Below are 23,281 nucleotides of genomic sequence, written 5' to 3'. Positions count from 1 at the left end.
AAACTGAAGGTCGTGAGATTGTTGTTTGGAGTTCCGAAGGTTTCTGAAGGTTCCGGAAAGGAAAGGATAGGCAGAGCAAAAAGATGCGGCCAAAACTAAGCGACCAAATAAAACTTAGAAATAAGAGACTGCAGTCAATGGTGGAGTTGCGCTTTCCCAACTACTGCTCTGTGTGGCTTGGTTTTCCTTTCGCTTTCTCTCTCTTGGCTTGTCTCGCATGGCTGTTCTCTCTTGGCTTGTCTTGCGCACTCTACACACCGCTACAGAGAGCAGGGGCTATTTATTAGTAAACTGAACAACGTCATAACATCAACATTGACCAATCACAACACTGTATTTGGATGAGTTTCCGGGTGGGAAACTGCTTTCCGACCGTTACTAAAGGCATTTTTAGCACGCCTTGCTGCAAGTGCGGAGGGATCCAGGCAGCAAACCTTTGCCTGATCCTTTTACCCTCCGTGCATAGCGCGGAAGGTTACCGTGCTGCGGCAAGGTGCGGGAGCACCTGGAAACATATTCCCACAATGATACACAAACAGATCTGGGACACAGTTTTGTATGATTTTTTTACATGGGATTTCTCTCAGAACATGATACACCACAGATCACACCTATATTTAGATTATGGTTTGGGCCAGATCAGTTGTCAAAATCATCAGGATACATATATCCTGTGCCTTGAAATAATGTTTTGATACGTAATAATACTGGCTAGCACAAGAAAAGTGTATTTTTTACTGTGCAGTCCACAAATACCAGTGCCAGCTTAAAGTTTGATACTGGCTTTTGGGGGTAACTTTGGGAGTTGGGCAAATGAGCACAAAGGGAGTGCCCTCTGTTGAATGTACTCTGTTGGCACCCCCCCACCACCTTTAAATAAAGTACCAATGCTCCCAGCCCCCTGTACCTATCATGGCCTGTGTGAGGTGGATGGTTGGAATGGCAGCAGGGGCTGCTTCACAATTTCCAGGCTCTCCCCTTTAAAAAAAGTTTTCTATTCTATTCTATTCTATTCTATTCTATTCATCAGACTTCAAAGTGCACAATATTTATTTTATTAATCATAATAATTTGTATTCTACCTTTTGGGATACAGGTCCTTCCAAAGTGGCTTGTGGGTAACATTCAATTATATAGATTTTTAAAATGCAGTCAGTAATACTAACACAGAGCTGTAGCTATGGGAGGGCTAGCCAGGTTTTTTTTTTTGCCCTGGGTGAAGCCTCCAGAGGGTCGCCATTGAGGCTCCCAGCCTCTGTGTGTGTGCGCAAATGTGCGCAGAGGGGTGCCAAACAGGGTCTTTGACCCGGGTGAAATAAAGCCTAGTTTCGCCCCTGACTAACATTAAAAAGTGGTGGCCCTGAGGAGTGGAAAGTCTAGCTGGAAAAGGCTTAGTTTATATTTATATAATTGCTTTCTTTTTAATATTTTCAACATGGGCATTCAAGTGTGTTGGAGCATCAGGAAAGTTGTCTCCGCATAGTTGAGCCTTATTTGCCACAACCTGGCACAAAAACACACGCAGGGGACATTGATCAGAACAAAACAGCTTCAGCAAGGAGTGAGTTGAGTCAGGAAACACAAGGTCCTCATTGAAGTAGGTCAATTACTAATTTTATTACAGATTCACCGGGGAAAGGAGTATTGTTGAAAGCTTTCCAGGTCATGTGTCCTTGTCCAGTCAAGTGTACTAATGAATTTCACTACGTTTGCTTCCTTAGAGGTAGATTATTCTAACTAGCTATCAGCCAGTTGTAGATGGCAGGTACAATGAGGTTTTGCTCTTCTATTGTCTGAGGCTTTTTGCTTTGCTGGGTGCTTAATTATTGTGTCTTAACTACCTTTTTAAGGCAGATAGCAAATGGGATTTCTTCTGGAGAATTGGGGCAGGGGGAGTGTTACTATTTTAGGTGTGAATTAGGAATAGCAAGGGTGCCCACAGTGAATTCCATTTCCCCGTCCAAATCTTTGGAACCTGGGACACTTTTTTTCTCTAAAAGCAAAACATGAAGCACACGGCATGCTTGTCCTATTCCAGCAGAGGAATGACACGTCTTCTACCTGAGCCCCATCTGGGCTGTGGTCCCTTGCCTGCCTCAGCCTCCCTGAGCATACCTACTGCTGCTCCCTGTGCCTCAGAGCCTGCCTTGCTTGTGGAGACGTGGGCCTTTGGTTCTGATGAGGGGTCCTGCTCTTTTGGTCACTGCACACTGACCCCATCCCCTCACCAACCTCTGTTACCCTGTGTGCACTTTTCACAACCCCAACTTCTCCTTTCCCATCCCCAGCTTGCCCCAGTGGGTCCCGGTCGTGGCTGAACCTCCGCCGGGGGTCCTCTTCTGCTGGGATCCTCTTCCTTCTCCTCGTTGACCTGCCAGTTGATGACACAGCCTCTTGTTAAAATGGAAAACTCTTGTTAGTAGCCATTCTCATTAGTATTAGTTCTGAGGTAAAAGTGTGCTTAAAACTGACGAGGAGACAGAGGAGGAAAATTGCATTAGGAAGGGAAGCAGGGCCACAATCTGGGTTGGGGGGGGGGAGGGCTCTAAAATTTTCAGGGAGAGGGCTGGGTCCCCTCAATATTTCACAGCAATGTGCGTACACAGCTGGGCCTCACTGGGCCTACCCACAGCTGTGGCGGGCCGCAGCAAGCCTTGCTGGAGCTACCCACAGCTGTGGCGGGCCGCATTGGGTCTTCTGATGGGAGTGGCAGGCCTTGTGGCCTCCTCCTGCCATGTGATGTCACGTGTGCACTGGGAAGGTAGGTGGGAGCATGTGTTCCTGCTGTCTCCCTGACTATTGTGTGTGTGTTTGGGGGGGGGGGGGAAGGAAGGAAGGAAGGAAACTTCAGCCTTTTTAATCCAGAGGTTTTTAGGCAGTAATTTCCTAATTCAGCCTAGCCAGGTGCCCTTTAATTTTGCTTTGCTGTTGGAGTTTTCTGCATTCTTCAGTTTCCCAGGACTTCTCTGGATATATTCCAGTTAGCTGGCCTCCACTAGACTCAGCATGGGCTCCTTGATCACTGTGAAACAGATGGTTTGTTTTCTTAGTTGAGTTGCAATGTATGTAGCAGCAGCGTATCAGTATCCTATAAATAGGCTGTGTTGTTGTACAATGAGAAAGCTTCTTGCCCTTTTCAAGATGCCAACATAAGACAAAAAAAAACATTCCTCTCAGCATTGGTTGGAGTTGGTGTGACAAAGGACAAGGAAGGAAGGGATATGTGAACTGAGATTGGGTGGAGAAGCCAGTATAAGCAAGGCAGTTTAATTGCTGTTACAGAAGATGCTCAGGCTTAATAAGTTGCCAATGGGCAGTTTTTTAATTGCAAGAATGCCCCTCGAGGTACTTTCATGCCTCCTTTGTTGTTGTTTTCAGTCATTCAGTCGTGTCCGACTCTTCGTGACCCCATGGACCAGAGCACGCCAGGCACGCTTATCATGCCTCCTTTATCTCCAGCCAAAATGTGACTCTTCCATGTTCTCTTGCATTGAGTGAGGGAGTGTTGAGAATACTGCCTTTGATAGGGATGTTCATGCTAGCAGTTTGCTCAGAAGGATCCTACATCTACAGTTGGGCATTTGCCAAAAAATTTTGGTCAACTGACCAAATATACTATCAAAGAGTGGTCAGATGTTTTCAAAGCCTTATCAACAAATTTGATACGTAAGAACAATAAAGTAAAATGAATTAAGTAAAATTAAGAAAAAACGAATTCATTAATTTCATTGTTTTGCAGTAGCACTCCCTCCCTCCCTCCCTCCCTCCCTCCCTCACTATTATAACCAATTTTAGGTTTGATTTGTCTTAAATGTGAACCATTTATTGCAGAGCAACTTCTTGTCTTGGCTTTTATCCAGGAAGACCACGACCAACCTACAGTTACAGAACTGACACCACCTGGTTCCTGTAGCAAATAAGGTGGTGTTACAAGGAATTGTAGGCAGTGACCTTTGCTGTTGACGACTGGTTCTGTTCCTACTCCAAGATGTCTGCAGTTATAACTCACAGGCAGCAGAAACTTTGCTCATCTGCTAGGTTTGCAGCTGACTGATGCAGGAATGGATGCAAATAACCTTGACACCTGCCCTTTCTAGGAGTGGCACCGTAATGAAATAAATAGCTGACTGTGTATACAGTGGCATTCTTAGCTCCATTGAATATTTGACCAATATGTGATCAATTGACTCTGTTGTTATTAGACCAATCACTTGACCAGGATGCCAAGCGTACTAGCTCTACAACTGATGATGATGATGATATTAGTGTAGTATTATAACAATAGTACTGGAGCTTCCTCCGAACTAAACAAGTAGTGAAGCCAAGATAATCCTGGCTGCTGTTTCAATGACAAAAATAATTATGTTACTGTAATCCTTGTGCCTTTTATTAGCGGTGAGATCTTGACATGTGCTTTCCCTCTTTCTTTTCCCACCTGCTTTCAAGGTGATTCCTCCCAAGGAGTGGCAGCCACGCAGGACCTATGACGATATTGACAGCATGGTCATCCCCGCTCCCATCCAACAGGTGGTGACTGGGCAGTCGGGACTCTTCACCCAGTATAATATTCAGAAGAAACCAATGCTGGTTGGAGATTATCGTCACTTGGCCAATAGTGAGAAGTATGTACATGTTAGGACCATTATGGTGTTTGTTTTAAAATGCACCATGATTTAACAGTGGGAGAAGCACTTTCTCATTTAGTATTGATAGAGGCAGCCTGGGTGTTGGCCATGTTTAGTTTACTCTATGATGCACCTTCCTGTCCTTTTTATAGGGTTTGAGCCTACGCACTTTTACGGCAGGGATCGACAGTCTTTTTTCTGTCTAGGGTCACACTCTCAAGGATAATCTCTTAAGAAGCTGCATGCCTGCTATGGTCAGAGCCAGAGACAAAGGCAGTCTGGATTAATCTGGAATACAGATTTCCCTCCTTCAATTTCTACTATGGCTACTTTAGATTAGACTTCTCAGTCCTACTGAGGTCTACTCAAAAGAAGCCCCACTGGGGTTTGATGGGATTGCCCTCCTGCTGTTCTGGAAAGCAAGTTGAAGTAATTTCTCTCTGCAAATGCGTGCAGATACAGCAGAATCTCAACAATTTGTTCTTAGCTATCTGGGGAAAAACACATGTTACCCAAGCTATACAAAAAGGGGGAAATGCTTTTTTTGAAAATAATATAAAATATTGTCTCAGTTGCTCTGAAATTACATAGAAAGGAAGAGAAAGCGCTTTGAAAGCCAGGGAAAATAAGTAGGGAATGAACAGGAGGGAGGGAAGGAAGTCTAATGGGGTTTGAAGAATGAAGGCAGCTTCAGGAGGAATTGGAGAAAGGGGAGGTGCATCAAATGAAGTGATTCCCACAGGTGCATTCTGGAGTACACACGGCTAAAGCGCCTTTCCCGCATGGTTCTTAATATGGGACTAGGCATAAAAGGCTGCATGGCCTTGCTGTTGAGCAAAGACGGGTAACCTAAATTTTCTCTCTCTGTGTGTGTGTGTGTGTGTGTGCGCGCGTTTTCTTGGCTGCAATCATCAGTTACCACAATTCTGGTGCTTTTAAGGTAACTGGCTAAGCCCCATTGGGGGGGCGGGAGGGGGAGAGGCTCGCAAGTAGTCCAGCTGCCCTGATGTGGCTTGTCAGGTGGAATAAATCTTTACATAGGGTTGAAAGTGTGCATTACTTCCTACAGAAAAGCAATTTCTATGTGCCAGCTCCAGTGATTTAAAGCTCCTCCACATGTATACATGTGTCACATGACTGCAGCTGTGTTGTTTGCACACTGTTTCCTACATAGAAGCACATTCCTTCTAAAAGTGACCAGCTGTGTGAAGTACAAGGCCCATATTGAGTATGTGAGATTCAGTGGGTTTGCCATGTCTAATCTTTTGCTTCCTCTTCTTCTTCATTTACCAGGTACTGTACCCCCCGGCACCAAGATTTTGATGACTTGGAACGCAAATACTGGAAGAATCTGACTTTTGTGTCTCCTATTTATGGAGCAGATATCAGCGGTTCCCTTTATGATGCAGTAAGCGACAATGAGATGAGATGAGTGTGTGTCCACTCTGCAGACCCAGATCAGTTTGAAGCAGGTTTAATTGTAATTCTAATTAAATGGAAGTGCTGAGAACCTTTTGTGTAGGGATTTCTGGCTTCTTTCAAAAGTACTGCATTTCTTGTGATTCCTTAGTCAGGAGCTGTGACTGGCTTTAAATCTCCAAAGTTCACATGGGAAGCGACCCTTAAGCAGAAATCTGTGGATATAGCCATATGTGCATTATATTTAGAGAAGGTTTCAGTCATGATTTGTCTCCCTCTTCCAACTCCCATTGTCATCCTTCCCCCCTTCTTCTGTGAATCAGTTCTCTCCTTAACATTGGTGGAGAGTGATTCATGTTGCAGAGGGGAGTTTTTGTACCTGTTTGATGGTGTGTGTGTGTGTGTGTGTGTGTGTGTGTGTGCCAGTGTGCCAGTTCTTTCCCTCAGACCTGCTGCCCGGTGGACCATTGCGTGTCCCATACTCCTGCTGTTGGTAATGGCTGCAGGCACCCTGCTCTTGCCAGATGTGTTTCCTTAAGACATTGCATGTGGGTGTCGCAGTCAACAGCCTCTCTGTCCTGAAGCAAAAGGAGCTCCCGCTTCCCCTCCTGAGAGTGGCTTATTTCTCCTCCTATAGGATGTGGAACAGTGGAATATTGGGAATCTGAACACTCTACTAGATATGGTGGAACATCAGTGTGGAATTATCATCGAAGGCGTGAACACCCCCTACCTCTACTTTGGGATGTGGAAAACCACATTTGCTTGGCATACAGAGGACATGGATCTTTACAGCATCAACTACCTACATTTTGGAGAGCCCAAATCTTGGTGAGTATGTTGGGGGTGGGTATTTAGCATTATAAAAGAGACCACAAAGCCATCTGGGTCCAAAGCAGGACCACTAGCAGGGTTGGCATTCCAGCGAAACTGCTTTGCACTCAGATCCCACCCCTGGATGCTCTGTACCAAGGAACCACAAGCTTTGAACCAAGGAAACATTACCTACCGAAGCTGGAAGGGCCATAGCTGAGTGGTTCAATCTCCTGGTACATGGCAGGGCTCTGTGGTCCAGTGTCCTGGTGAAACCTCACCCTTTGCACAGAGATCATCCAGAGAATGGGTGTGTCACCTGAAAGTGTCTGCAGAGTAAGGGGCAGAATCCAATCTCATACAACAGTTGAGAAAGCTGCCTTGTCCCTTATTCTGCAGACACTTTCAGGTGACTCCAAAACCTACAATTCTGCTTCAGCACCCAGGAAAAAAATATCAGGCAAATATAGGAATATGCAAATCAGGCAGTTTCTGGTAATCTCCACTTTGGCAAACTCCTGCTGCAGTGATGCAATATGCAAAGCGTGAGTATGTCTTGTCTTGTCATACTCTTGGTACGCTGTGCCTTTTGGGAAAAAATCTGCAACGGTCAGAATCTGTTAAGTTGAGAAATGGGCAGGCGTTTCCTATGTAGCTGCATACGGGCTGGGAGTTTTGCTACTTCTGTAGCTTTATTAGTAAATTGTATGTCCATATATGCTACTGTGGATGTGGAAAAGAGCTTTCAGGGAAGAGGCAGCCTTCTGATTCCTGGGTGCATGGTTTTTTAATTGTATTTAATGCATGGCAATTTGATGGATGTCCCAAAGGTGTGCTTTCCTGAGATTAGTGATGCAACTTATAAATACTGACATTTCCAGGCAAATTTGATCTGAAATGTCACTGGAAAGCTGTTGTCTGCCAGAGCACTGTGACAAGATTATTTTCTGCAGTATGATTTCCCATTGGCACTACTGGTCTCCAGGATGACGGTGCCTGAGGGTGTGCAAGAGGTGCCAGGAGCATGGCTCAGACCCCAGTTAATGAGACTATTTTGCAAGTGCCATTGCCTTCCGCATAGGAATGGACTAATCCAACTAGGGTTTTGGTGTCATGGTGCAGTTGTTTTTTTAAAATATAAAAAAACCCCATGGCTTTAGGATTTTTCACATTTAGTCCAAAAGACATACTGCTTCTAGGGGCACCTTTTTGTTTCTGAAGCACACTACTTTTACTTAGAGATTGATTTATTATACACCCGCACAGCTCATCTCTTTATTTTTGAAAGCTAAAAAGTCTTGCTTTTATTTGCTTCCTGGCCTCCGCTAGGTGGTGCTAGTTCCAAAGCTAGAAGTTCTCTTGGTTCTTTAGACACACAGCTATATTTTCAGTGGTTTGATTTTAGCATGCTAAAGGGGCTGGGGGCTGAGCTTCTGACAAAGCTCTTAAGACAGACCTCTAGCAGGAAAGGAGTATATTTTTCCTACTTTAATTTTCCTCTGTTTCATTAGTTTTCAGATCTACAGAGGTAAAGGCAACCCTTAGCAAAGTTCTTCCCCTGTTGGACTAGCATAAGTGGCACTAGACTAGAACCTTGCATTAACATCTTTTTGGCATCAAGTGAAGATGTTCCCCTTCTCCCAGGCATTTGATTGTTAACTTCTCTTTTATGGTTGTTTTAGCTGGCTTGTATATGTGATGAGAGGATCGAGTTTCTGTCTATTTCTTTTAGAATTAGTTTATGATCATTTTGAGTGTTTGCTTTTAATTATTCTGTTGGTTTTTTGTATTGTAGGTTGCCTTGAGCCTTTTTGTAGTAGGTGCCTTTACAAATGAAATTATGTTAATAGTAGCAATATAAATCTCACGTAGTGATTTATTGAAAGTGGAGGGTGTGGTGGTTGCTAGACCTTCCAGTCAATTTGCTCCTCCTTGCACCTCTCTTTTTATCCTGCTGGCTCTGCCTTCCCCCATCCATTGTGAACACACAAAGGGATTTTGCAACCCTTTGTCTTTTTCTCTACATTAATATCCTTCAGGAGTAGCAAAGGCAGAATGGTTGGCACCTTGTAAAACAGGAGCACAATATAAAAGCCTCCAGAAAGCAGAGGGACCATAACTCAGTGATAGAGCACCTGCTTTGTATGCAGAAAGTCCAAGATTCACTCCCTAGTGCATCCTGTTAAAAGGATCTGGTAGCAGTTGATGGGAAAGTCTTCCCTCTCCCTGAGACTCTGGAGAGATGCTGCCGGTCAGAGTAAATGATAATGGGCTCAATCGACAAATAGTTTGTCCTTCTATATGGCAACTTCCTATATTTGTGTTCTGTATGCAGGACAGAAGAAATATTATTTGTTGTGAACCAAAATCCTGCCACTGGAATGGTTTGCACTTGATGGTACATGTACAACACCAATTTCAATTGGCTTAAGTCCCATTTGACTGTCATAGCTCTTTCCCCCCTCACTAAAATAAGTAAAATAGAATAAAATAGCCTGGGAAATGTAGTTTTATGAGGGGTACTGAGACTGCTTTGAGATCATCAGCCTATTTGGTAAATTGTACTTCACTGAGTTCCTTGGTTGGGAGCTGTAGCACCAGACTCTCCTTGCAGGCTTACACCAAGGTAAATTGAGCAGTTGCGTTTCCATCTGTTGCAAGTTGGAGGCCATGATTTACAAAGGGTCATGAAGACATGGGGCTCTTCCTCTGTGAAAAAGACATCAAACTGATTTAGTAGTGGAATTGTATTCCAAGATCTGTCTCTGGGTATGAAGAAAGTATTCTGGCTTCCTTTGCATAGTCTGCGCTCTGCATCTGACCAACCCTTTTCTCTTCTGACTTCCTCCCCCTCTCCAATCTGTAGAATGTGCCAATTGGATTACTTTGCATTTTTCAGCATTTGTTGCTCATGTGAATGTTTACAGTTTCTTTATATAAATTCAGCTGAATGGATTATATTCCATGCACTGTGGTTAGAGCCTATTCCATTCAGGAATAGGCTAGGATTGATGGCCTTTGCACAGAACTGTCAGGTGGAAACAGAACAGAAGCCCACTAGCAAATGCAGCGTTAATACTTGGCTGGATTCAGTGCTACTTAGTCCAGCATTAAAGGGAGGTCTGAGAATACCCTCTGAGCCCGTGCAGTTTTGATAAGAGAAGACTAATCCTGCTTCCTGATGGGGGTTCTGTAATCAGAAGACCACTCTAGCAGATGTTGCTTTTGTATTAAGGCCAAAAGCAGTTGGGCTTTCTGGGCAAAGATTTATTAACAGAGATTAGTTGAAACCTCTTCTGGCCAATGCAGGAGGGCTTGGGATTTCTGATTTGAAACTCTGTCCTCCTGAGATTGATTAAAAAAAAAGAAAAGAAAGAAAAGCCAGCTTCACACATGCTTCCAGGGTACGTCTTTGCCAAGGACAGCCAGCTCTTCCTCTAAAGCTGTTGCAGCATAGATCTGCATTCATTAATGAGATTCCCATAAGCTGACCCCCTGCCATTGAAGCAGGGCTTGGTGATGAAGGTGACTCAGCGGGCATCAGGAGTTTGACTGAGGGATGAGAGAGGTGGACGCTTTGGCCTATGATGAATCAAGTTGCTTAGTACAGATAGCCCCCAGACCCTACTTAATGAAAAGTACTGTATAAAGCACAGCAAGTTGGTTCCTGCCCACGCAGGGGGAACCCACCATTACAATGTGTGTTTATAACCTCGTTTGCAGAGCTGGTTTACACATGCATATTTCCCATTTGCGTCATCACGTGCCTTTAGTGTTTCTCAATAGGATGTCAGTAAAACCCCAAACAGAATTATGATACAAAATCAAACTGATTGTTTTTCAGGAGTCGGTTCATGCTTCCAGCTGCTTTTTATCAACTGTATGGTAACCCAAGTGTAGAGAAATCACACAGTGTTACATGTATGTCTGAGCCAGGGCTTGCTCACACACAGTTTCAGAGCCTTGTCTAGAGGGTTGCAGCTTTTTGCTTTGTTTCGCAAGTGCCTTTAGGGCTTCAAACATATACTCTTCTACTAGGGAGCAAGCCCCACTGAAGATAGGATTGTACTGCATGCTTGTTAACATGGCATAGAAAGCAGAACAGAGTTGCTTTTAAGCTGAATGTAGCTTCTGGTTAAGGTTTTGACTTGCTCTATAGATGCTGACTTGCTCTATTTCAAAAACTGGATTAGAATCCACTATCCTGTATGGATCCCATACACCGCAGAAGACAAGACTTGCCCTCTATCAGGAAATAGTGCCTTTTTATGCCTGGTTTGCACCTAAGGCTACAGTTAATTAAGGTAGAAACAAGCTGTGGTTTGTTTGATTGCCTATGGGCAACCTGTTTGGCTTACCAGTATGTGTGAACCAGGATTCAATGGAAGTTCCAGCAACATAGAATTCCTTCCCAAAAGGAAACTTATTAGATCCATGCCCTTTGAGAAAGGGAGTTGAAACTTTTTTCTTTTGTCTGACCTTTTGAGTTTTTATCCTTCACTTTTACACAATCTCTTACTTTATGCATCTTACTGCTTTATCGTATGAGTGCTTTTGTTTTTGTGTTAATTCATTATGTGCCTCTTTTGGGGGACTAAGTAGCAGTGGAACGAATAAATAAAAAAGGACATTGTCTCCACCTTTTTAATATTCTGAATACTACATTGCCTGTCTGATGAAAGAGTACTGCAAAAATGAGGGTCGGGCTGTTTGCCCATTTCACCTAGACTTTCCTACTCGCCTGACAGCAGCTGTCCGTGGTTTCAGGTCAAGAGGGGTTTTCCCCACCACCTGCTATCTGCATACTATGCACTGTACCACTGAGCTGTGGTCCCTCCCTCTCCAGGTTCAAGCTCCAGGCTGGAGCAATACGATACTATTTCAGTGATCCTAATTTCTGTGAGACCAACACAGACCACCATTCTTGCTATTGCAAATTATCAGGATGCCATAAGTCAGCAGGGGGAGCTCTTCGATCTCAAGAAAAAAAGACTGGTGCAGCTGGCTGCCTTTTGTCAGAAATGGTTGTTAATGATGATTCCGTGACTCTCCTTCCCCGGTTCTACCTCTGTGGAATTTTCCCAGCTCCCTTCATCCTTTTTATAGACTCTTCGACCCTGGTAGTGATAATCTTAGAGTACCTCAGGGAATAGTAGGAGTGAAGAGAGTTACGAACTCCACCAGTTTGGAAGGCATGCTGTGCAATAACAGAGGCAGAGTTGGTGTTAACAGCCACTGGCAGGAGATATTTATGCATCAGGACACTGCACTCATTTCTACATGAGTGCCCTTCCATGCCTTAAAAATAGTCCCTTCACAATAAAATCTTTGTTCATGTCAGTTCCCTTCCCCTATTAGAGATGCAATGATTTATTCAGTGGCTTAACCAACTAAAGTTTGGGTTGATTAATCAGTAGGAGCCAGTTTTAATCAATGGAGTATCTTATATTAAGGCTATAATAAAAATTTGATTGATTTGGAAAAAGGGGGGATATTATTCTAATAGCAAATGACCAATTCAGCCTGTGCTGAATTATAAATTATATCATACTTCCGTGTGTTTTAAAGGGGCAAATATTGAAGCTGTGGTATTGTGCAGTTTTATAAATATAATTGATTGATAAATGAGTTAAATGACAGGTGATGGATTGACAAAAGATCTCCCTCAATTCTTCTAGATTTTTAGCTTTTTCAAGTGTGCCTTGGTATTCTGCAGCAGTATTGGAGAATGTGGCCAGCTAGTTGTGTACTTATAAAGCTACTTTGCATTTACCTTTGGGGCAGGGTTAAAATTAACCTAGGGCCATTCTACTTTTAGTAGTATGTGTGTCCTTTCTGTGCTCCTTTGCCACCCAAAATGGTTAGCTGCAGGTGAGGTGGTTTTGGATTTTGATGGTGTGACCTGGAAACGGATGCAGTATTTCTGAGAAGTAGCAGCTTTTGGTTCCTCCAAGGCCAGAGTATGGTTGGGAGGAGCCACACCCATTGCTAGACACTTTGAAGGTCAGTGCACTAAGCTGGATAAATGGAAGGTGGAATCAGTAATGCCGCAAGAAGAATCCATTGCTCTGTTGATCAGGCAAACGCAGATGGCCTCCCAGACATAGGGGCTGCCTGTTCCCTTCTGAACTTGAGGAATCACTGAGGAGCGAACTAGTTTTATTCCACCTGAGTCTCTTATGAGGCTATTTTGCTGGCCCTTACGGTTTCTCGCCTGAAGCCTGGAGTCCCTGGTCAGCTGTCATGGTGCAATAAGTTTGAAATCTGCACTACTTTCGCTTATCTGGCCTTGCACTGGAACATGAATTCATGGGGCAGGGTATAACATGGAATATTCGGGAGGAGTACAACTGGCTTCAAAATCCACACCATTGGGAGCTTTTGTGCTGCCAAGAAATTTCATATTAAGCCGCCCACGTGGGGAGCTGCCAAATTGAGCCCATTGCTTTGCATGCTTCTCTTCATCTAATTATAATACACAGCTCTTTCATTCCTTGCTCTAATTACCACCTTTTCCCAGCCTGCCCTCAGTCTTTGCATTCAGTCCTATTCTGCATCCCATATTGAACCTCTGGTGGTGGTGGGAGGTTTGCGCTGTATCAATTAGGCATATTATATATAATTACCTTATACACTTATATGCAATGATTAAAATGCAGCAAATTGCTAAATTACATTACTGGAAAGCTTAATTTTTTTTTCTTTTTGAGAGGAAAAAAAGGAAAACCAATTGAACTCTTCCTTCCTTTCCCTCCCCAAAATACAGCCAAGCTTATGAATATTTATGTGCTGACCTTTGTAACCCCCCTTATCTTTTGAGGGCATTAATCATAGGGGGATTTGATAGTAGGAAGCATAGGTGGCGTTACTTTTGTTCAGAATATTGATACCAATGTTGGTCCACAGAAGCAAGAGATGTAGTGGACCCAAATACTATTTTAGCAAATATTAAAGAAAACCAAAAGAAACTATCACTCCATTGAAAATAATTCCAAATAAAGCTTGGCTGAATATTTTGCATACAGTCAAACCTCGTTCTGTGTCTGCCTCCGCTTGCGTCCGCTTCGGCGAATGTCTGCGGCAAACCCGGAAGTACCAGAACGGGTTCCTTCCGGGTTCACCACTCGTGCATGCGCAGAAATGCTAAATCGCGCTTCACGCATGCGCAGACTCGACACTTCGATGTGTGTCATTTTCGGGTTACGGCGGGGTCTCCGGAATGGATCCCCGCCGTAACCCGAGGTTCCACTGTATTAAAATACTGTCGAGTGAGAGTTTTGAGGCAAGCTAGCAAAAATAAGAGGGAGGATACAAATGTGGAGGAGGATTCTTGTGTCGGCTATCTAGGTCAGGCAGGAAGGAAATAGGAAGAAGTGGACGGAGGTAGCTACCCAAGGAAAGGGAAGGAAAGTGAGTAGGCTATGGGCAGGGACCAAGGTAGCAGCTATGAAGAATGGAGTCTTAATTGGTGGAGCAACAACCTCCTGTGCTGGTGACACCCTGGGCAGGAAGGGTGTTGAAATAGGACGATGATGGCAGATTCTCAACTCTGAGGAGGCTGGGTTCTCTTGTGGCAGGAAGCATGAGTAGCCTTCAGGCTGCACAACAGCACCCTCCAAAAAGATCCAGCCAAGGTGGAGAAGGCTGCATGTTTCCACCAAATCTAGTAGGAAATCTGTTCAGAAGGCTGTTAGACAGAGGGCTGTCAGGGGATTAGAATAGATGGCCACCTGGCCCCTTCTAATTCTCTTAACCCAACTCAGAGTATTTACTGTATAGAACCAAGGAACAGAAAGGTTTGAATCGGATCTCTTAGTAATCAGATTACAAATTGTCTATCTTTGTTTGAGGAAATTGGGTTATGAAAATCCTTTGGCAAATCAGTTAAAGAAAAAACCATTGCAAAAAGTACATGAAACTGCTATACATTCGCGCTTTTTTTTTGGTAATGTTAAAACCCCTTGGTGGGGCAGGGTGTGTGTGTGCTTGCAAGGTGGAGAATGGATAGGGAAAATTGAATTGGTCAGTCTAGAGAAGCTAGAGGTTTGGAAAAACCCATCCAGTTCAGAGTCATTTTCATGATACTTTAAAAGAAGAGTTTGGATTTGATATCCCGCTTTATCACTACCTGAAGGAGTCTCAAAGCAGCTAACATTCTCCTTTCCTTTCCTCCCCCACAACAAACAAGAGCTCAGTTCCATATTGAAGAGGGCCTCTGTGATGACATGCCTGTTTTTGTCCTTTGGTAGGTTACAGAATTCCTTAGAGAAAATTTCAGGATGTTCATAGCAGCACTGGGGACACAAAAAATAGGCACAAAGCAAATGCACTTAATTTCCTTTGGGGTTTGTCTGCTGCTTTCATAATAAGATGCAATATTGGTTTAAGCCAGTGTTTCCCAAACTGGGTGTTACCACTCCTTGAGGGGTGCACAGGTGCAATTGGGGGATGTTGAATAAAATAAGGGGGCAGTGGAAACATAAAGAAAGAAGAGAAGAGAATTTTGAAAAACCGTTGTACATGATTCATCTGTTGTGTAATGATGCTTACTGCGAAGTCGGGCACCGTTGTGGGACGGTGACAATGCCTCCCCTGGATGCAGCGGTTGTCGTGCTGGAGGCGAGGGATTTCCCAGGCTCGGGTGAACCCTTTTTGGCTTTACCCAGGCCCGGGAAGTGGATTGCAGCTTCCCTGCCTATTTGGCCAATGGCTGGTGGGCTGCAGCGCCAGCCCCACCCCTGGGACGAATGGGACTCTGGTCCACCCCATGGGTTTTTAATCCCAGGGCCAAGTCCACCTCCTCAGCCAGTTTAGAAAAAACGTTTTTACATGTTTCATCTGTTGTGTGATGATACTTAACTGATGTAACATAGAGCCAAACTTTAATAAATTGATGCAGTGCACCAGGTCCATCCTTTTCATTACGATTATTTTTAATGTTATTTAATAATTTTTAAAAAATAATTTTCAAGCTTCAAGGTGTCTTATGTGCAACAACACTTTTCTTTACTATGTTGAAGGACATAGGTAGAAATATATATACATAAAAGTACACAAAGCTGTCACTGCATCTTTCTGTTCATTTGCAGTAGATTTCAAAGGGGGCGCTGAGAATTTTTTTTTCCTGGAAAGGGGGCAGTAAGCCAAATAAATTTGGGAACCTTTGGTTTAAGCTTTTCTCCCTGCCCTCTAGTAGTTATCAACTGCTCTGCCCTGTTCTGTGCTACAGATGTCAGGAAAAAAGTGGTCTGGAAGCCACTTTTTAATTTTCTATTATGTGGGAACCCGATCTCTTGAGTCTCATGGCTCTTTGGCCTTCTTCCCCTGAAGAGGCAGCAAAGCAGTGTGCCACAAGAAGCCCATTTTCTGTGCATAGGAAATTGCTGTGCTTTGTTCCCAAAAGCAACACCCTTCAGTGTCATACTAGAGAATGGGAAATGGGAAAGGCCTGAATATCTTTATATTCACCGTGGCCATGTAACTTCATGCAGTTTAGCTGTGCCTTTTCGTTTTTTGATTTGGATTGCTATGTTTTTTATGCTTTTGCTGTTTTTAATGGTTTTAATATAAGTCCTTTTGAGGTATTGGTACTTTTGTAAGAAGAGCAGCAAAAAATACTACTACTACCGGTACTACTATTAATACCTTTATGTCCACAAGGAGGTGCTGTCTGCATTTTGGGGAGGAGCTTCACTGTATGTATGCAAATAGTGTCAAAGCTTAACTCCTTCACATTGGGGCATTGCCTCTGTAACTGTACTCTCCTCTCCATAAAAACACACCCCATTCCCCCCACCCCACCCCTGTAGGATAAAAGGCCTTTCCATTTTCCTACCTATCAGATTCATGCTTATCTTTTACAAAGGAAATATACGGTACTCTGGTGGCGTGTGCAGGCATTTGTGGTGTCCATTGTATTTAGAAGCAACTGTGTGGCAAGAGGCATGAGTTTGGCCAAACTGCGGGAGGCAGTGGAGCATAGGGGTGCCTGGCATGCTCTGGTCCATGGGATCACAAAGAGTCGGACACGACTGAACGACTGAACAACAAAAGTGTGGCAAGAGGAATTTAAACAGTGATAGGGAGGAAGCTCTGCTTTCCTTTGGACCACATCAGTGAGACCGAGAGTGGAGTCTGGTCCAGCGTTGGAAATTCCCATTGTTCTAGGTGCGTTTTGTGACAGGGAATTTTATAAATGCAAGCAGTTTGAGCTCTGGGCGCAGTACTGCGCCTAAGATTGCAGATTAAAACGGCTGGTGCTGAGGGTTTGGGAGGAGAAATTCCTCCCTGCTAGACGTCCAAGAGATCACTGCAGGATCAGGCGAGCTGATAGGTCCCCCCTCTCAGGGCAGCCTTGGATTGGCTGCCCTTAGGCTAGGAGTACAGCTGCCTTTCCCCTCCCATTCCCATCTCATTTCATCCACTGAAAATGGGCTCTCATTCCTCAAGAGAGTTGTGAAACTCTCCCTGCACCCCTGTCAGCCTTCCTTGAAACTGCTAGAGGAATAGGTTTGTCTGCAGAATTAATTGCACAGGAGTAATTAAACCTTGGGTGGAATTTCACACATGTGGGAGATGGAAGGAGAACAACTAGGGGGAATGATCTAGACTAGAGCAGTGATTTTCAAACTTCCCAACCACAGTCCACTTGAAAACTGCTGAGCATGTTGGTGGACCACTTAATTATTTTTCTGTTTGTATAGCAACTCTAATGCACTGTGCTTTACAATGTTAAGAAATTCAAATTGTAATCCAATAAAATGCAATATATAAGAAACAAAAGAAGCAATTTGGGCACCATTTAGGAAAAAAGGGTTGTTTTCAACCCTGATCTTAATCTGCCTGTTACTTGGATGTAAATCCCAACTGTGTTTGATGGGGCTTCCTCCCAAGTAAAACGTGCATGGATTGGGGACCTGAAAACTTTTTTATCTTTTAAACCCAACATGTTTTGTTTAGGTTTTAGTTGCCTTGTTTAATGTACTTTTAATATATGATGTGCTTTTAATTTGAAATATACTAGCCAGTTGGTTATGATGCTTTAAGTGTTGCATGTTAAAATGTTATCTACTTCCCACTTTCACAGTGATGCTTAAAATCAAAACAAATTTTGGGAGTGGGATCATTGAAGGACACTTTAAGTCTTAGGTTTGCGAACTGGACACTCAAGGTGGGTGTCTCTGCCATCAGTTGTATAGGCCTTTAATATGTGTTAGTTGTAGTGCTAAAAAGATACAGTTGTACCTTGGTTTTTGAACAGCATAGTTCTCGAATGTTTTGGCTCCTGAATGCCGCAAACCCGGAAGTGACTGTTCCGGTTTGCAAACTATTTTTGGAAGCTGAACGTCTGCAGGAGCTTCCTTCAGCCAATTGGAAGCCGCACTTTGGTTTCTGAATGGATTCTGTTCGACTTCCAAGGTATGACTGTATATTTATATGAAGGAAAAGGGGTGTAGGGAGAATCCAGGGCTTGTCTGCAGAGTGGGAGGAAAGGAGGACTTTTTCTGCCTCCCTACTTCCAGCCACTCTCTGAAGACTGGAGAAGAGACACTCTTAAGAATATTAGCGGAGCGGGCAGGGGAAGCGTGGCTTTGTTTTTTGCAGTCTTCAGATGAGGACTGGACCATGTGAAAAATGAACGTAAGATTTTAGCTGCAGTTCATTCATTTTCAGCTTTGTATTCTTGTTATTAAAAAGTGTGCCTAGACATTCCGTTGTTGCGCCTGTAACCTAGGTTTAAGGTGTCATTTAGCTCTTAGCTTTCATATCTCATTTCTAACACTTGTTGTCTGGGCAGCCCAGGACCTTCATACAAGCTGCCCAGGCTTGCGCCCCGGGGAGGTCTCATGCAGTGGTTTGACTTCACCCCTGGAGATGCACTGCATTGTCTCCCGAGACAGATGGATGCCAACAACAGGGAGGAAGCAAGGGAAAAATACAAAACAGCAATGAAATGCGAACTGCTCCATCCCTCTGGCACATACCCTATACTCTGGTAAATTTCTGTTTTTTAAATAGAAATGGCCCTGCAAAGCAAGATTTATTGTGCTATGATTTATGGCTCAGCTGCAGCACCATTTGGCAGAGCAAAGCTCTTCTCAATTGATGAGCTAGTTGGGGGCTTGGATGGCACGCACTCCCGTTTATTTCCTATAGCCAGAGACAGGGAGGGCTCTCCAAGTGGTGTGGAGAGAAGCCCGCTCCTGCCTTCTCTGGCTCGCCCAAACTGCCTGGGAAAAGAATTCTTCATTAGAAGTCTGTGCGTAGCTCTGAGACTCGCAAGGAGAAATGATGTATATATTAAGAGTTTGCATCCCCCAGTAATTTGGTGATAGATGGGAGGAGTGCAGCATGGAGTTATTAATGCAAGCTTTCAGGCTTCATATACCGCAGTCATTAGTTAATCAATGTGAACCCTGCCAGCCCACCTGCTAGCATTCAAACAGGCCTTACTGGAGCCAACATGGCCCTGTTCATCCAGCAGGTGGGGTTATAGCAATGGCCATTTTTTCCTAGCAACAAGGAGATTCTGGCCTTCGAATAAGTAAAGAGGATGAAGGAGTGAATTATAATTTGCTAAAGCTTTTGCCTGTGTGCCTCCTGAACCCTGGGTTTGAATCTGCCACTCGAGGTGTAACAGGTGGAATAATGAGGGGAGTTTAAAATGTTTTCTCACTCTGGCAGGGGTGTTGGCCAAAAGATACTTCTTTCCTCTTTTCTACAGCTGCTCCTCTAAAAAAGACTCCTGATCTGTCAGTGTTTTGTCTTGATGCAGGACCCACCTCCTTCCCACCCCTCCTACAATACTAATAATTCATCCCAGCTCTGTAGTCTGTCAGGATCCTCTCTGGAAGGAGGGTTGAGCCAGAAGTCTCCAGCTAAAAGCTGCACTCTCTCCTCCCTCTCACTCCTTTTCAAAAAGGAAAAGAAACAAAGCATCTGCTCAAAGCCTGGCCCTACTTTGAAATGAAGATCTCTGGAAATCTGACAGCATCACAGATTGGGTTTAATAACATTGTGCATACTTTATCTTTTCCCCATGCCATGCAACTCTTCTGCCAACCTGGTCTTCTGGCATGGGTTCCCCCTATGGAAGAGAAGCAGCTTGTCTCCTGTCTGATAACAAAGTTATGCCAGTGAAAGGTATAAAGAGACATCATCTCCATTAGCCACGCACAGATCCATGTTAAAGAACGTGGGACCACCCACTCTGACTCAGTAAGCCCAGCTTTATCTACTGCTAACGGCTGTACTCTGTCCAAAGCCCAACTCAGCAGTAAACCTCACCTGCTATGGGGAGTGGGGGAGGGTAGGCAGCACAAGTTGCTTCTGCATACTTTAACAAACCTCACGGGATTGTTGTTGTGAGGCTAAATGGCAACTCTTGAGTACTTTGGAGTGACGAGTAGGAAACACCAGTAGATAGCCAGGTGCTGGAATGATATGACCCCTTTCCAAAGGATCTGCATGAAGTGAGTATTTGCTGGAAGGTTATGTTCATGTATGCAGTTCATTAATACAGGCATGTTTTCTCTTTTGCTCAGCAGTGGGAAATAGATGTTTGGGTTGATGCAAACAGCAAGCGTAATAATGAGACTAACTTTAAACCAAGCCACATTGCTCCAAACCCAGATGTGTTTGTACCCCGTGAAATGGGCAGCTTGCATGTACAAGTTGGTGCACAGTAGAAACAGCTGTTACATATGGCCCTGACTTTAGTGTTTCTCTTTTCTTGCTTTCTCTTTCCCCTCACTCCTAATTATCATATGCCTAACTTTCACAATATTAATAGGGAGTTTATGAAGTGAGGAAATGTGTTGTTGTTGTTTTTTTAAAAAAAAACTTTCAAGGTTTTATGGCAGTGCCTACCACCCAGTGGTTTTTTCCTCTGCTTTGAGTCTGCTACTCTGTTTAAGCTGTTGCTGGAAAGATAGATCTATGCAGGGTTTTGATTCAGCAGGCAGTTTAAAGGTATCTTTACAGGAATGAAGCAAAGCTTTAAGTGAGGGAGAAGGTATATCTGACCTCCAGTGTCCTGTAACTGGGACCTTGTCTAGTTGATGTGAGTACTTGAAATACTTGGCTTGTGATTGCACATTTTTATCTAACAGGCATTCAGCAGCTGATAACACAGGTTGACATTTTTTCATCCCCCCCCCCCCAAGAATTTATTAAATTTCTTCTCCTGGGACAATGGATGTAGGATTCTGTGTTAAAACTCTTCACTCAGTTAAGTGGATTAATGCTGATTTGGGCAGCTGAAAGGAGCAGCAGGCGTAGGATTCTGCAGCCCAGGGTCATGCTCCTTGTCCAAAACAATTTATTGTTTGAGAAACAGGAGGTTTGCAGCTTGGTGCCCGATGTGTGAGATGGTGCAGCTATGCTAGGCTGACCATGGAGGAAGGGTGTGTACTCCTCCCCCAACTTGCAGATGATTTTGAACTCAGGGCACAAATTGTGTAAGCTCTAGTGTGACTCCTCTTCCAAGCCTCCCCTGGCTGCATAATCATTCTACAAATCCCAGCATTTCCTCTTTGTTCTTCACAGAAGAAAACCTGGAGCAAAAAATGTCCCAGATAAAGCAACCATTCACATGTGTACTGACCCATCCTTCAGGGTGTCTTACATTAGTCTAGTTTGCCCTCCTACCTACCACCCCCCCCCCAACTCAGTGAAGTTAGGCTGAGGCCCTCTGACTTGAAAAAGTCTGGCCATGTGGGTATCTTGATTTAAAAAACAAAAACAAATTGTTCCCAACCTGGGGCATGTTGAGACACCACTTCACTTCAGTCTTCTTGGCACAAGAGGTGGAGGCAAACATTAGTCTTTCTGAAAGCGTTGCATCTGCCTCCCTGCTTGCTTTGGGCTTTCTAATGTGAGAGCACTTTGTGTGATTGCACTCTGATCCTGCCATTTTCCATTTTACTCTATTGTTTTGAGTCCAAGCAAATACACTCTAGTCCCCGTGTTTATCTGACAGAGTTGTAAGTGTGTATGTATTTCAAGAAAGAAGAAAATCAGTGTTTAAAATCACTAGCAGGTGCCGGTTAAAGATACCGAATTCAATCCTCTGTTGTCCTGTAAAATGATCAATTGAAGATAAAACTGCATTATCTTGGTAACAGTCCTTTCCCATGAAGAAGGAACTTGATTCATGCCTGATCTTATCTTTGGAGCAGGTAATCATAATCATAAAGTGAATAAATGGCTTCTGATGGAGGCAGGAACTCACATTGAGGTTTCCTCACTTCATTTGCCAAATTTTTTGAAGTTGAAAGGGCAACTTGTGCATATCATTTATTTTACTATAGGACAGTTCCAGTTATTACCTCTGTCAAACTTTCTCAAACGACCCAATCCTGATAAGATAATTGAAAGGGAGTTGTGCTTGCTGTTTGCCCAGGTTCTCTCAGTCTGCTGGTGTAGGAGTGTGTAGGATCTGGGTAAGGCAGGTTAGGGAGAAGCAAAGTGGTATGGAAGCGAGAAACTGGACCTGTACACACACTAAAGTTTCTAGATTGGGAGCAATTTGCAAATACTGAAGGGTACCATTAAAATGTTGCAAATGTAGATTAGTTTGAGTGATGTGGTTCTGCACCCCTCTCTACCTGACTCTCTGGGCTCTCCAGAGATGCCCTCTCCCTCACTGGTCTTGCTCTACATCATGCTTGAGTGCATTTGCCTGGCTTGCATATGTCATTTGAGCTGTGATAATGCCTCTTGATTGCCTGGCTGGAGAGAGGCATGCATCTCTCTGTGTGTAGAAACCACTGACTTTTGCTTGGTTAGAATGTAGCCTACTGTACAAAGTTAAAAAAAAAACCCCATCCATTGCTGTGTCTGCTTTTATCTCTGGCCCTGTCCACCATTGGCATGTAGCCCTCAGAAGATTGCTTGTGAGGGAATGCAACCCAAATGCCCATTCTTGATTCAAATCAGTTTATGGTTTATTTTGCGCCCACTTTTTGGCAGCCATTTTCTACCTTGCTCTCAGTCATTGAGATGTAGTGGTTGTTTTTTTTTTTTAAATGAATGGGCTGTTTTACTATAGGTTAGCATTGCTCCGGGGTGTGAGACAGATGGATGCCAACAACAACATTGCTCCAGGCTCATTGTAATATATGGCACCATTGTGTACTGCATTGTTTCTGTTTCTCAGCCCCAGAAGCTGGAGCATGAGCCATGTCATCAAGCAACCTACCTGTCCCTGCCTTTTGCCTTTGATGTGTTGGTGCTTTAAGAGCAGAGTTTAATTTGTCCTATTAATACCTTATTAACACCTGCTGGTGGATGCATGTAGCTTCTCCCCCCAATGAGTCTGTTTTTGATGGGAGCACAGATTTATCTTGGATAATGTTTCTCCAATCCCCAGGTTGCAGACATTATCTGTCCCTGGACACATTTGCATCTTGTAGAACTTTTAA

General features: G+C 43.8%; 1 protein-coding gene across 3 annotated transcripts in view; it reads left to right on the top strand.

Moving 5' to 3' along the window:
- The window catches only part of KDM4B (lysine demethylase 4B), a 147,036-nt gene that overhangs the window by 892 nt on the left and 122,863 nt on the right, over positions 1–23,281 (top strand). For all 3 annotated transcript variants that reach the window (XR_004425788.1, XM_033136950.1, XM_033136951.1), the window contains exons 2-4: positions 4,447–4,622; positions 5,919–6,033; positions 6,682–6,875. Coding sequence is in view for 2 of the 3 variants with exons in the window: in XM_033136950.1 (XP_032992841.1) it covers positions 4,447–4,622; positions 5,919–6,033; positions 6,682–6,875 (485 nt within the window). In the remaining variant the exon portion in view is untranslated. The remainder of the gene's footprint in view (positions 1–4,446; positions 4,623–5,918; positions 6,034–6,681; positions 6,876–23,281) is intronic.

This window comes from Lacerta agilis, chromosome 18 (assembly GCF_009819535.1).
Source record: "Lacerta agilis isolate rLacAgi1 chromosome 18, rLacAgi1.pri, whole genome shotgun sequence".
Lineage (NCBI taxonomy): Eukaryota > Metazoa > Chordata > Lepidosauria > Squamata > Lacertidae > Lacerta > Lacerta agilis.
This window is presented reverse-complemented; position numbering and strand designations above follow the sequence as displayed.